Genomic DNA, 14,200 nt, shown 5'->3' on the forward strand with positions numbered 1-14,200 from the left:
TTTATGAAGCCACTATTACTCTGATACCTAAACCACAGAAAGATCCAACAAAGATAGAGAACTTCAGACCAATTTCTCTTATGAACATCGATGCAAAAATCCTTAATAAAATTCTCGCTAACCGAATCCAAGAACACATTAAAGCAATCATCCATCCTGACCAAGTAGGTTTTATTCCAGGGATGCAGGGATGGTTTAATATACGAAAATCCATCAATGTAATCCATTATATAAACAAACTCAAAGACAAAAACCACATGATCATCTCGTTAGATGCAGAAAAAGCATTTGACAAGATCCAACACCCATTCATGATAAAAGTTCTGGAAAGATCAGGAATTCAAGGCCAATACCTAAACATGATAAAAGCAATCTACAGCAAACCAGTAGCCAACATCAAAGTAAATGGAGAGAAGCTGGAAGCAATCCCACTAAAATCAGGGACTAGACAAGGCTGCCCACTTTCTCCCTACCTTTTCAACATAGTACTTGAAGTATTAGCCAGAGCAATTCGACAACAAAAGGAGATCAAGGGGATACAAATTGGAAAAGAGGAAGTCAAAATATCACTTTTTGCAGATGATATGATAGTATATATAAGTGACCCTAAAAATTCCAACAGAGAACTCCTAAACCTGATAAACAGCTTCGGTGAAGTAGCTGGATATAAAATTAACTCAAACAAGTCAATGGCCTTTCTCTACACAAAGAATAAACAGGCTGAGAAAGAAATTAGGGAAACAACACCCTTCTCAATAGCCACAAATAATATAAAATATCTCGGCGTGACTCTAACGAAGGAAGTGAAAGATCTGTATGATAAAAACTTCAAGTCCCTGAAGAAAGAAATTAAAGAAGATCTCAGAAGATGGAAAGATCTCCCATGCTCATGGATTGGCAGGATCAACATTGTAAAAATGGCTATCTTGCCAAAAGCAATCTACAGATTCAATGCAATCCCCATTAAAATTCCAACTCAATTCTTCAACGAATTAGAAGGAGCAATTTGCAAATTCATCTGGAATAACAAAAAACCGAGGATAGCAAAAACTCTTCTCAAGGATAAAAGAACCTCTGGTGGAATCACCATGCCTGACCTAAAGCTTTACTACAGAGCAATTGTGATAAAAACTGCATGGTACTGGTATAGAGACAGACAAGTGGACCAATGGAATAGAATTGAAGACCCAGAAATGAACCCACACACCTATGGTCACTTGATCTTCGACAAGGGAGCCAAAACCATCCAGTGGAAGAAAGACAGCATTTTCAACAATTGGTGCTGGCACAACTGGTTGTTATCATGTAGAAGAATGCGAATCGATCCATACTTATCTCCTTGTACTAAGGTCAAATCTAAGTGGATCAAGGAACTTCACATAAAACCAGAGACACTGAAACTTATAGAGGAGAAAGTGGGGGAAAGCCTTGAAGATATGGGCACAGGGGAAAAATTCCTGAACAGAACAGCAATGGCTTGTGCTGTAAGATCGAGAATTGACAAATGGGACCTAATGAAACTCCAAAGTTTCTGCAAGGCAAAAGACACTGTCTATAAGACAAAAAGACCACCAACAGACTGGGAAAGGATCTTTACCTATCCTAAATCAGATAGGGGACTAATATCCAACATATATAAAGAACTCAAGAAGGTGGACCTCAGAAAATCAAATAACCCCCTTAAAAAATGGGGCTCAGAACTGAACAAAGAATTCTCACCTGAGGAATACCGAATGGCAGAGAAGCACCTGAAAAAATGTTCAACATCCTTAATCATCAGGGAAATGCAAATCAAAACAACCCTGAGATTCCACCTCACACCAGTGAGAATGGCTAAGATCAAAAATTCAGGTGACAGCAGATGCTGGCGAGGAGGTGGAGAAAGAGGAACACTCCTCCATTGTTGGTGGGATTGCAGGCTTGTACAACCACTCTGGAAATCAGTCTGGCGGTTCCTCAGAAAATTGGACATAGTACTACCGGAGGATCCAGCAATACCTCTCCTGGGCATATATCCAGAAGAAGCCCCAACTGGTAAGAAGGACACATGCTCCACTATGTTCATAGCAGCCTTATTTATAATAGCCAGAAACTGGAAAGAACCCAGATGCCCCTCAACAGAGGAATGGATACAGAAAATGTGGTACATCTACACAATGGAGTACTACTCAGCTATTAAAAAGAATGAATTTATGAAATTCCTAGCCAAATGGATGGACCTGGAGAGCATCATCCTGAGTGAGGTAACACAATCACAAAGGAACTCACACAATATGTACTCACTGATAAGTGGATACTAGCCCAAAACCTAGGATACCCACGATATAAGATACAATTTCCTAAACACATGAAACTCAAGAAAAATGAAGACTGAAGTGTGGACACTATGCCCCTCCTTAGAAGTGGGAACAAAACACCCATGGAAGGAGTTACAGAAACAAAGTTTGGAGCTGAGATGAAAGGATGGACCATGTAGAGACTGCCATATCCAGGGATCCACCCCATAATCAGCATCCAAACGCTGACACCATTGCATATACTAGCAAGATTTTATCGAAAGGACCCAGATGTAGCTGTCTCTTGTGAGACTATGCCGGGGCCTAGCAAACACAGAAGTGGATGCTCACAGTCAGCTAATGGATGGATCACAGGGCTCCCAATGGAGGAGCTAGAGAAAGTACCCAAGGAGCTAAAGGGATCTTCAACCCTATAGGTGGAACAACATTATGAACTAACCAGTACCCCTGAGCTCTTGACTCTAGCTGCATATGTATCAAAAGATGGCCTAGTCGGCCATCACTGGAAAGAGAGGCCCATTGGACACGCAGACTTTGTGTGCCCCGGTACAGGGGAACGCCAGGGCCAAAGGGGGGGAGTGGGTGGGTAGGGGAGTGGGGGTGGGTGGGTAAGGGGGACTTTTGGTATAGCATTGGAAATGTAAATGAGCTAAATACCTAATAAAAAATGGAAAAAAAAAAAAAAAGACAGGCTACTGTGATTGATCCATCTGAGGGTGAAGCATATTTTGCATACAATCCTGACACGACTTTTTATTGTGCTTCCATTCTCTCCTGCTATGGACGAGGCAACCAAGACTGAGCCACCTTAGAGTTCAGCATCCTTGTAAGATATACCAGAGTTAAGATAGCCAACCTTCCTCTATGTAGAATGTGGTGGCATTCCTTCTGGATGGCTGAAGTCTATGACATGAGAGAGGAGATGCTCTTTAACTAGCTAATGGACCAGATGGTCTATCACATTCCCTGAATATGATAGTAAGCAGGCTATGGCCTTAATTGCATGGTCTTTGCTATAGGTGATAAGACATTGTACTGAGGTTCATCTGTCTGCCCAGAAAGAGCTTAACCATAAAAGGAAGGAAGGAATTCCCATAAGAAATAGACATGCAGATGCAAACCTCTACTTTAGCCTCTGATTCGGAAGAAAGAATGAAGTAAAAACATGAGGCATAGATGCTGACCTGGTATTTCTCACAGTCGGGAGGATTCTGCAGGAGCACTGTAGGAGCTGCATCTGTTAAAGATCCCTTCTTGAGAACCAAAAATTTAGAACTGAGGAAGAAAGTTTAGAGCGTGAGAAGCGAGTGATGTAAAAGTGACAGAAGAGAAGAACTCTGAGTGTTATCACAGATGAAGGAAAGACCACAGTTCAGCATGCAGATAGGACCCTAATAGGCATAGTGTAGGAAACTGCCACAAGCAGGAATACTCAGTATTTGAACAACATCAACTGGGAGAGACCATATCTCTAGATATGGAGAAGACCCTCTCACTGATGAGACTGAGTGTTGGAATAATTTTCTTGTGCGCTGTGTAAAGGTTGTCTTTGTATTATTTAAATGCTGATTTCAGTACCAGCGGAGAGTTGAGTACTGTTGGGATTTTGGTATTGTTATTTTTGTAAAGCATCACCAGTATCAGTGTTTCATAAACATTTTTCTCCTTCAACTTTTAATTGGTTTAAAAAAGAGCTGATGGGCCAGGCAGTGGTGGCGCACGCCTTTAATTCCAGCACTTGAGAGGCAGAGGCAGGCGGATTTCTGAGTTCAAGGTCAACGTGATCTACAAAGTGAGTTCCAGGACAGCCAGGGCTATATAGAGAAACCCTGTCTCGAAAATAAACAAACAAACAGAAAAACAAACAAACAGAAACAAACAAACAAACAAAAAAGAGCTGATGGCCTATGGCAAAGCAGGAGAGGGAGGCAGGACATCCAGGCAGAGATAGGAACTCAGGGGAAAAATAGCAAGTGGCATTTGCCAGCTGGAAACAGGTTGGAAGGATGAGGTGCCAGGACTAATTGTTTGTGAGAGATATAGTGGGCCATGTGACAAAGGTGGATTAGCATAAATGGGTTAAGTAAGTGATATGAGCTAATTGGGTAAGCTTTATGCCAGCAGCCATCAAGGAGAATCAAAGAACTAGCAGGAGATCTTCCTGAGGTGTTTCTGCCATGAACTGTTAAAGCTATTGACAGATTTGCTTTTCTGGGCAAGGCCGAGAAGATTATATTTTAGGAAAGATTCCTACTATTAATATGCTTTTCTTGTTATTATATATATAGTACAATGCCCACCCTTCTGAACAGATCTCTGCAGAACAACGAAGATATACTGTTTTGTAGTGATGCTATATAGACAAATAGATGATTTCTTAATTCTTAATGATGATACTATAAGAATTCCTAAAATTATATTAGTGATTATTAAGCTCTTTCATTATAGGGCTGTTTTTAAGCCCTCTCTGATAATCAAAACTGCAATGAGAACTCAATGTCATCAACTAATTGCTTCTGAGAAAGCAGGCAGGCATGTACAACTTAAAGCACATTCCAAGATGTTGTAAAACAATTTACCAAAGGTCATAAAAAGGGAACTAAGGACAGAAGATAAAATACTGACTGGGTTTATCTATACAAAACTTCACGAATGCCTTAGTCACAAAAATTAAGGTTTTTAACTTTCAATGAGCCTGTTGAACTAGTAACAGATAATGAATGTTTAGCTAGATAATTACTCTTAATGGATATGCATGTAACATTCTCTGTAGTAAACTTCTTATTCAATTTACGATTTGAATTTATGTCTGAACTTCTAGTGAGCTTTTGTAAAAACAAGAAAAGAAAAGGGAGGGGATGGTTGGATAAGCCATGTGATCTATTCTCCTAGAAAAGGTACAAAAGACTAAGAAAGATTACATTGGCACATATAGCAATTGGAAGTAAAAGCATTGGGAATAAGGAATTCAGAATGAGGGCATTGTTACATCAGAGATGGAGGAAAGAGCAAGATTAAGAGAAGAGACCATCGAGAACTTTTAAAAACAGAAGTGAAGAAGAACTTTTTCAAAGAACTTTCGAAGAGAACTTTCATAGAAAGCCTTTTAGAGAGAACTTAGAAATAAAGATTAAAATTACTTTTCAAAGTGTCCCTCTTTTCTTCCTGTGACCTCAACTAGCAGGCTAGAAGTTAGAGTGGGGCAGGTCCTACTTTATTCAACCCCCTGCTAAGGTGCTCAAGGCTACTTTCCTTAATCCCCTGATGAGATGCTAGCCACCAGACATTTCGGTTTTTTGGCCTTAGGGGAACTCAGGCAGGTCAGCTAAAGCAGCAAACTGACTTAGACTTAACATAGGCAAACATTTTATTATTAAACAGCAACCCTAAATATCTTGCAAGACCAAGTCTTGCCTCAGCCGAAGTTCTTCCCCCTTAGAAAGAGGAACCGCTGGGGCTAGACCCTGGCAGCTTTAATTAAAAATAATAAGTCTCTGTCATTATTTGGGAGCTGACAGGTCAGAGACAGACCGACAATAATTGAGTGCAGTAGAAGCAGAGAAACTGAGTGATAGAACTGCTCAATTATCCTTCAGACAAGGCTGAAGACTCTGAGGAAATCAGAGGGATACAGGCTCCCGAAAGACTGCCACCTTTAAGTTGGTTATTGGCAGCATGGGTGCCTGTATATCAGGGGCAGGAAGACAGCAGAGGACAGATAGGCGATTGAGGGAAATGTAGATCTGAGAGCCAGTGTTTGATGCCCATTCCACAAAGCAGGATAGGAATGGGTGTCAAATATCGAAATGGGTCTTCAATGGCCTTAACTGAGCTCTGTGGAGGGGGTCTGATTTTTATGAGGAAGAAGAGCTTTGGCAGATCTGAAGTGAAGGCCTTACACTGACAGATGAGTTGGATTCAGAAGGTTCTACAACACCCAAGAGATGAAAAGGGTGATTGTAACTGTCCAAGTTACTTGAAAGCAAAGGTGGTAAGATTTCTGTCAAACCGGAGTTCCTGGTGGGAGATAAGGGGATTGCCAGAGATCCAAATAGTGCTTATGAGTCTCTAGAAGGTTTAAAGGTTGCATGGCAGTTCACCAGTGTGAAAGGAGTAAAATACAAAGAGGGACCTGGCATTCCCCCTTCAACTCCTTAATGTGGAGGAAGGAAATACCCTTTGGTAGGGTACTCAAGGTTATTGGCAAATAGTGATTGCAGACTCCACATTGAACTGCAGACTTCTTGGCTCCTGAGTAATATGCGAAACACTTGTGTTTCAGTGGATACTGGATTTGAGTATACTTTGAGATTCTCAAAGTACCAGGGGCAATGGCCAGCAGTGGATGGCTATGGGGAAAGGACAGTATGCATAAAAATGATTAAGCTTGTCCTGGGGCGAGCAGTTATTTTCCATAGAGAGTATGATGTTTGTATTTCTTCACAAGAAAGTACACCAAGGTGGAGAAAGTTCAGCCAGGGTGGAGCTCTTTAGCCAGTTAGGTATCACTGATGGAGAGGTGAGGCCTCGGGTCCTACATGGAGCTTGTTATTCTCAAGTGATGGATAGCCAGATCAAGTGAGGAGAATCCCAGGTTAATGCATTGGTGCCTTTGGCTCTGCACCCTGAAAATCAGTGTGAGCTGGCTTCACTGAACTATTGTGGGTGGGAGATGTAAAGTGGATCCAGAGGGGTGCAGCACCCCAGGATGAAGAGGCCAGATTTCTCATGGAAGATGGCAGTGGGTTAGGGAAAGTCAGATGAGGTAGTTGTTTCTACCACACTGATGTATTCAACATTGTCTTTTTGATAAGATAATCTCTTCAAGTGATGGAATTTTTTCTTACTGTATTAGACCTTGCTAACTTAAAATCCCATTATAGATGATTGTGAGTCATGGTTGCTGGGAATTGAACTCAGGACCTCTGGAAGAGCGGTCAGTGCTCTTAACTGCTGAGCTGTCTCTCCAGCCCAGAGGTAATACTTTTAAAGCAGTTTTGGTACACATGTGACCTAGCATATGGCAGGCAGCTTCCTAGACGTGATCTCATATAGTTAATTCTTATCATTGCTGTTTTGTTGTTGTTGTTTGTTTGTTTTGTGGTACCGGGGTTTCCATAATATTAGGCCAGCTCTCTATCACTGAGTTACACCCTTGATTAATGAATCTTTTTGTTATCTACTTAGATATGTGACATTCAACTGATAAGTATTTGCTTCTTACAAGTTCATTTATATCTTCATCTTAATGCACCATTAATTACGAAGTAAAAATCTTATCTGGAATGTTAATTTTTTATGAGTACTTTATTTTTAGCTTCTACCTCACGTACATTTTCCCTGATGGCTTCAAGTATCCTTTCTTTCTCCTCCAGGGCATCAAACTTTTCCAGGATTTTTTCTGTCATCGTTTGTCAATAAATACCTGTTTGAAATGGAGGGAGAAAGAAATATCCAATTCGATTCAGATCAAAACACATGATGATTATTTAGGCATAAGGGGAGAGTTCCTCTCTATTACTGCTCCAGGTACAGTTCAGAGCTGTGCTGGTCATGAAAGCAGTCACAGAATTATAAATGTACCCAATTGGTTTTTTTTTTTTTCCATTTTTTATTAGGTATTTAACTCATTTACATTTCCAATGCTATACCAAAAGTCCCCCATATCCACCCACCCCCACTCCCCTGCCCACCCACTCCCCCTTTTTGGCCCTGGAATTCCCCTGTACTGGGGCATATAAAGTTTGCAAGTCCAATGGGCCTCTCTTTCCAGTGATGGCCGACTAGGCCATCTTTTGATATATATGCAGCTAGAGTCAAGAGCTCCGGGGTACTGGTTAGCTCATAATGTTGTTCCACCTATAGGGTTGCAGATCCCTTTAGCTCCTTGGCTACTTTCTCTAGCTCCTCCATTGGGAGCCCTATGATCCATCCATTAGCTGACTGTGAGCATCCACTTCTGTGTTTGCTGGGCCCCGGCATAGTCTCACAAGAGACAGCTACATCTGCGTCCTTTCAATAAAATCTTGCTAGTGCCCAATTGGTTTTAAATAGGAAAAACAAACCAAACCAAACCAAAACCAAAACCAAACCAAAACCCAGAACTTCAAGCTTGTTACACAAGAGCCAGGCGTGGCTCCTACTGGAAGTAAGGCTGCCTGACTGAACATCTGTTCTCTTCTGTCGTGATATAATTTTAATGAAAGGAATTCAAAGACCTCACCTTCATACAGTTAACTGAGTTTAAAGTTGGTCCATTGGGGCACAGCACTCAACAGGCACCTAGAAGCAGGTTATCTGAAAGTCCTCAGTGGAGGTCAAATGACGCATAGGAACTGGATGGACATCAAGATCTGGTCTAATTTATCTCCATTTTCAGATGAGTAAACTGAAGGTCACACAGGACTCTGATGAGTTCAGTGCAAATGCTTCTGAGTAGGACAGAGGCAAGAACACAGGAGTCCTGGAGGTTGGAGGGATGGACTAGCAGCTAAAGCACTTGCCACACAAATGTGAGGACCTGAATTCAGACCTCAAGATCCCAGGTGAATGCTGGATGGGCGTGGCTAACCATCTGCAGTTCTAAACCAGGAAGGGGAAAATAGGTAATGCTCAGAGCAAGGTGGCCAGTGAGCATAGCCATGTTAGAGTGGGTGGACTCATAATCACCAGGTTACATAGTGAACACTAGGGTTGAGGGTTTTTGAGTGCAGTCAGGAGGCTGGAAAGAACATTTTTCATCTTGTTGGGGTAAGCTCTAAAAATGTTGAACATGTACCTGGTGGCCCAAGAGTTTGCACACACTGGTGTGTGTGTGTGTATTATATATGTGTGGTATATGCACAATATGTACGTGAGTGCCAAAGAAGAGTGTTAAGAGTCCTGCTCTGTCATGCCTTGCACTACTACCTTGAGGCAGAAGCTCTCATTGCAACAAAAGCTAGGGAGTAAGCCCCGATGATACCCTTGTCTCTCCTCATACCCCAGTGTGAGTACAACCATGCCTGACTTTTTATTTGCCAGAGATTTGAACTCAGGTTCTTATGTAAAAAATGCAAGCGTTCTTGTCATTGACTGAGGCATCTTTCCAGCCCCCAAACTTGATTTTTGAAATCAAGATGTTGAAATGTTGAGCCTCTGGGCCTCATGGGGATCTGTTTTAGCCGAGAGTGGGTATTTTATGTAAGCGGTTAAACCGTCTCCAGTTTCTCTCCTACACTCTCACGTCCCATCTCTTCACATCCTCTCGGTTTGTAGAACTTGCTTCCCTGCCTTAAAAATACTTTCCATATATGAATCATTGATGCTTCCAGTGTTCCCCATCCCCCCCATTTCTGTCTCTAATTCTGTGCCAGCCCATGGATCTTAGATGCCCTTCTGTTTCTATAACAAAATACCTCAGACTGAATACTTTATGAAGAAGAGAGATAGTTACCTATTTAGGTCATAGTTTTGGAGCTGAAGTCTAAGATTTGGATGTTCCACTTGTTCATCTCCAGGTGAGACCTTGTGGCAAATGATATTTGAATGGCGACAGTAGGTATAAGAAGCGCGATGTCAGACAGAAAGCCAGAGGGCAGACAGGATCCAGTTTTGTTCTTTTAGATCCACCCTATTGTGAGATCTGACTACTTCCAAGAGAACTATAAAAATTTCCTTAGTCTGGAGAGATGACTCTGAGGTTAAGAGCACTGGTTGCTCTTCCAGTGGTCCTGAGTTCAATTTCCAGCAACCACATGGTGGCTCACTAACATCTATAATGAGATTTAGTACTCCTCCTTTGGCCTGCTGGAATACATGCAGGCAGAATGCTATATACACAATAAACAAATATTTAAAAAACAAAACAAACAAAAAATTCTCCCTCTGTGGCAGCACCCCCCACCCTGCCTCGATGACTTCAGTACCTCTCATATCATCACTGCACTAGGGACCAAGTTCTTAGTACTTGAACCTTTAGGAAGGATGCTCTTAGAGAAGAGACCATGTCCAAACCAAAGTGCCAATGTGACAAAAAAAACTTAAGTTGAGAAAATTCTGGACCATGAGGACATAGACAGACATCAGGTCTTCTGCATATAAGCTCAAAGCTCGAGGTGAGATAGGGAGGTCTCATGGATCATGAGCCAATCCATAAAAGCTTTGGCTACTATGGGTGAGAGAGGGAGGTCTGGATCCAGGTGTCATCATGTATGGACACTGCAAGCTTTGAGGGTCTCCAGTAGGAAGACAAGGGAAGATTTTGGAGGAGACGGTTTATCTGGACAAGAGCTTCCACTTGGAGCCAGGAACATTTTGTGTCTGAATTCCATGGAGGGCATTTCATTTCCTGTTTCCAGCATAGAAGTGGAGATTCGAAAATGCCTTCTAGTGGAGAAAACTATTCTCGGTGAGAAATAAGATTAGCACATTGAAGAGAATAGGTTTTTCAAATGGGAAAAGGCACAAATGATGCAAGAGCAGCAGATCTGCTACTTACTTATGCTAAGGAGAAAAGCAGGCTGCTCTGGAAAAGTGGTGGGTCCCAACCCCCTTGGGGGGAGGTCACAAACCAGATAGCTGGCATATCAGATATTTATATTACAATTCATAACAGGAGCAAAGTGTCAGTTATGAAGTAGCAACAGAAACAGTTTATTTTTTGGGGGGGAGAGGAACTGTATTAAAGGGTACCAGCATCAGGATGGTTGAGACTGCTTTAGAGTGAGGTGTCCCAGGTCACTCATCTTTAGCATCTTCCCATCGTCAGCATCCCAATCAACATGATAAGGTACAAAATGTCTCCTCATTTTATACAAGTGCTGGGATATCAGGGAAAGACGCTCATGATGACCACACCTATTATTATTTGTCTTATCTTTTCTTAATTTAAACTACGATCTGTAATTCAGGGTTCTAATTTACTACACACCCTTTGCTCCCAATCTACCATCATCTGGCTTCTATTTAAATCAGCCCCTAGGTCATCAGGGTCATTGTCTTATGAACTAGTGAAGACCTTTTTTCCTTGTACATTATTTGAATTTTTATAAATTTAGGAATATTATGTCTTCTTTTAAAAAACAGAAATTCTTGTCTCTCTCAGTTTCCATAGCATCAATCTTCCTACATCCCTGGAAGACTCCTTACCAATGTCTTCAGGCTTCTCTTCAAACACTAGTGTCCTCAGGGGCTACACCATGTTTCCGGTTGCTGCACATTCTCCCAACACAGTCCCTAAACCAATGGCTTCATCTACTGTCATCTATTTCCAAATAAATTCTCCTTTCTGAGTTCCAAACCTATGTATACAGCTCAGTTCGTTATATGTTCTCCCAGTAGCGCAAGTGTGAGTTAAGAGGAAATTTCACCATCATTCTTGTCTTACAACCAAGGCTGTTTTGATTAGCATCTCTCAGGCTCCTGGCTTACACACTGGGGTGTCATAGCCGTTCTCCTTCTCAGCCATGCTACAGAATGAGTCGAAAACTTGGATCCCATCCGACCTCCAAAGTCAAACTCAGGGGGTGGTGATTAAAAATATTCTGACTTTCCTCATGAATTGAAATAGGTCCGGTAATGTCTTGGCTGCCAAGTTTTCAGTCTAGAAATCAATCCGGTTGTGTGGGAAGTGCTGGCATCAAGCAATCTCAACCCACAGCTGCATAGATTATTGACTCATGGACTCTGGTTATTTAGTTTTAAATGATCTTCTAATGCAGGTCCTTCCCAAACCTGGATTTGGTTCCCATTTTGCTGGAGAAGCCCCTGACCTCTCAGGTCAACATTCACATTCACATTATCAGGTATAGGCTCTGTCCTAAGTAACTTCTTAGCTCTTCCTGTTTTATCCATGTGGCCTCGATTTAGGAGTCTGTAACTGGTTGCTTGGATTAGTGCAATAGTTTAAAATTTGCTCTCTATATTTCATGAATTCAATCTACTCTTCATAGGCTTGAAATTTTTTCTCAAGAAAAATACGATGTGTCTTCTTGCTTCAAGCTTCAAATTCTTCAAAAAACATTAAACGCCAAACTCCTTGGTAGGTTATGCAATAGTGCGACCTGTGAATTCAGTATCTGTGATCACACACACTCTACTTCCCAGCCACAAGAAACAACTGTGATTTCTCATGTGCCGTCTCATGTTCCTTTTCTTGTTACTTCACCTTAATATTCACTGTTGATATCACCAGTCTTCCACTCCCTGTATTCCCAAGTTTTCTTCATCAAGCAATACTTCTAGTGGAGATTCCTATACACCATGCTTTGGACAGCAAATGTCTGTGTGCAGAAGAAAGCCTGGTGGCGACCCATTCTGCCTCATGCATTCACTGAAGGCAAGAACCACGTCTAATTCACCTCTGAGTTTCTAATACCCTCACAACTTGGTTAAGTGGTTAACTATAGGGAGAAAATGCACGGCTGCGGATGCTATGACTGCCTTTGGCTTCCAGCAAAGCCATTGCCTTTGACGGTGCTCAAGTCAAGGGTGCTTCTCACGCTTCCTAATGTTGCAGCCCTTTAATACAGTTCCTCATGTTTTGGTAACCCGAAATCATAAACTTATTTTATTGCTACCTCATAACTGTAATTTTTTATGCTAAACGTGTATATTAGCAGCCCTAAATGGACTCAACAGGTTGTAGTTCAAACACATGCACACACACACACACACACACACACACACGAACATACATGTGCATGTATGTACATACATACATGGACATGCACATGCAAGTACATATGCATGCACACAGCAGACAGATACAAATACATGCACACACATGTGAGGGCACACACACACATGCACATACACATCCAAGTACATATGCAATGACACACATGCACACATGCTCTTGCATGCACACAGGCACACATGCAAATATGCACACACACGCATGCATGCAAGCACTCACACACACACATACATGCATGCAAGCATTCTCTCTCTCTCTCTCTCTCTCTCTCTCTCTCTCTCACACACACACACACACACACACACACACCCCGCATGCACATGTACACACTTAACAGCAATAAGAAGTTAAGAATTTGATGGGGAGTTAAGGGGCATGGGAGGAGTTGGAAGGAGGAGGTGGTAGAAATGACAGCTGTGTGATGGTGGGCTTGTTGCTTAATCTTTCTGAGTGGCCCATTTTAAAAGCTGGAAAAAGTATGGAATTCATGGGGTTGCTATAAGGTTTAACTGCAGATACAGGTGGGCAAATCATTGATACATAAAATTAAGTAAGGACAAACTTACCAGTTAGAGGCCTGGTGTGTGTAACTCCTTTATTTTATTTTTATTTTATAATTGCAGCACAAAGGGTCTTCTCAGGCCACAGATCATTTCATCTTCTGCTGTTCTTGTCAAGATGCGATCAAAGGCTTGCATCTGTCTGTCAGTCTGTCTGTTTCTCTCAGCTAACTTTCTCAGATGTCAGTGAACAATCAGCTTCTCGGCCACTTAGTGTTTATTCTTACCGAGCAACTCCATGTCTTCTGCACAATGGCTTCTCACGATCGTGCTTATTTTCCTCCTCATCTTCTTCACTGACTTACTTATGCTGACGTTTAGATCGAATTCTTGTTTATCTTTTTAGTTTTGGGAACTGAAAGTAAACTGCTGGACTACAAGACCCACAGGAAGGCCTCGGGTACCCTGTCAGTGCTAAGGGAGAACAACACCAAGTTCAGCATCCTCCTGTCTCCGTACTGGTCTCAGCAGCTAATGGTAGTATTGTGGTCAGGAGTTTTTACCATGCTCCTTTCAGCGGATATAACTGGGGCAGGACAGGTGTACTCACTTCTGAAATCTGCAGAGGTCTGTCCAAAGCTCTCTCTTGCTCTTATATTTAGGGCATGATGACAATTGGAATGCAGGATTCTTACGTGTCACAAAGCCAGCCTTCTAGATATTGG

The 14,200-nt window shown here is 41.8% G+C and overlaps 1 protein-coding gene across 5 annotated transcripts in view; it reads right to left on the reverse strand.

The window, feature by feature from the left end:
* 4921539E11Rik (RIKEN cDNA 4921539E11 gene) overlaps nt 1–14,197 on the reverse strand; it is a 60,510-nt gene extending 46,313 nt beyond the window's left edge. Inside the window, exons 1-2 of one of the 5 annotated variants that reach the window (XM_006503395.2) lie at nt 13,542–14,197; nt 7,631–7,722 (exon numbers count right to left, since the gene is read on the reverse strand). In XM_006503395.2, coding sequence (XP_006503458.1) covers nt 7,631–7,705 — 75 coding nt within the window. In that variant the 5' untranslated portion in view covers nt 7,706–7,722; nt 13,542–14,197. The remainder of the gene's footprint in view (nt 1–7,630; nt 7,723–13,541) is intronic. The other 4 variants (NM_027612.1, XM_017320385.2, XM_006503396.3 and 1 more) reach the window with 4 other exon arrangements.
* Between the last annotated feature and the right edge of the window lie 3 nt (nt 14,198–14,200).

The sequence above is a fragment of the Mus musculus genome, chromosome 4 (genome assembly GCF_000001635.26).
Source record: "Mus musculus strain C57BL/6J chromosome 4, GRCm38.p6 C57BL/6J".
Classification (NCBI taxonomy): Eukaryota; Metazoa; Chordata; class Mammalia; order Rodentia; family Muridae; genus Mus; species Mus musculus.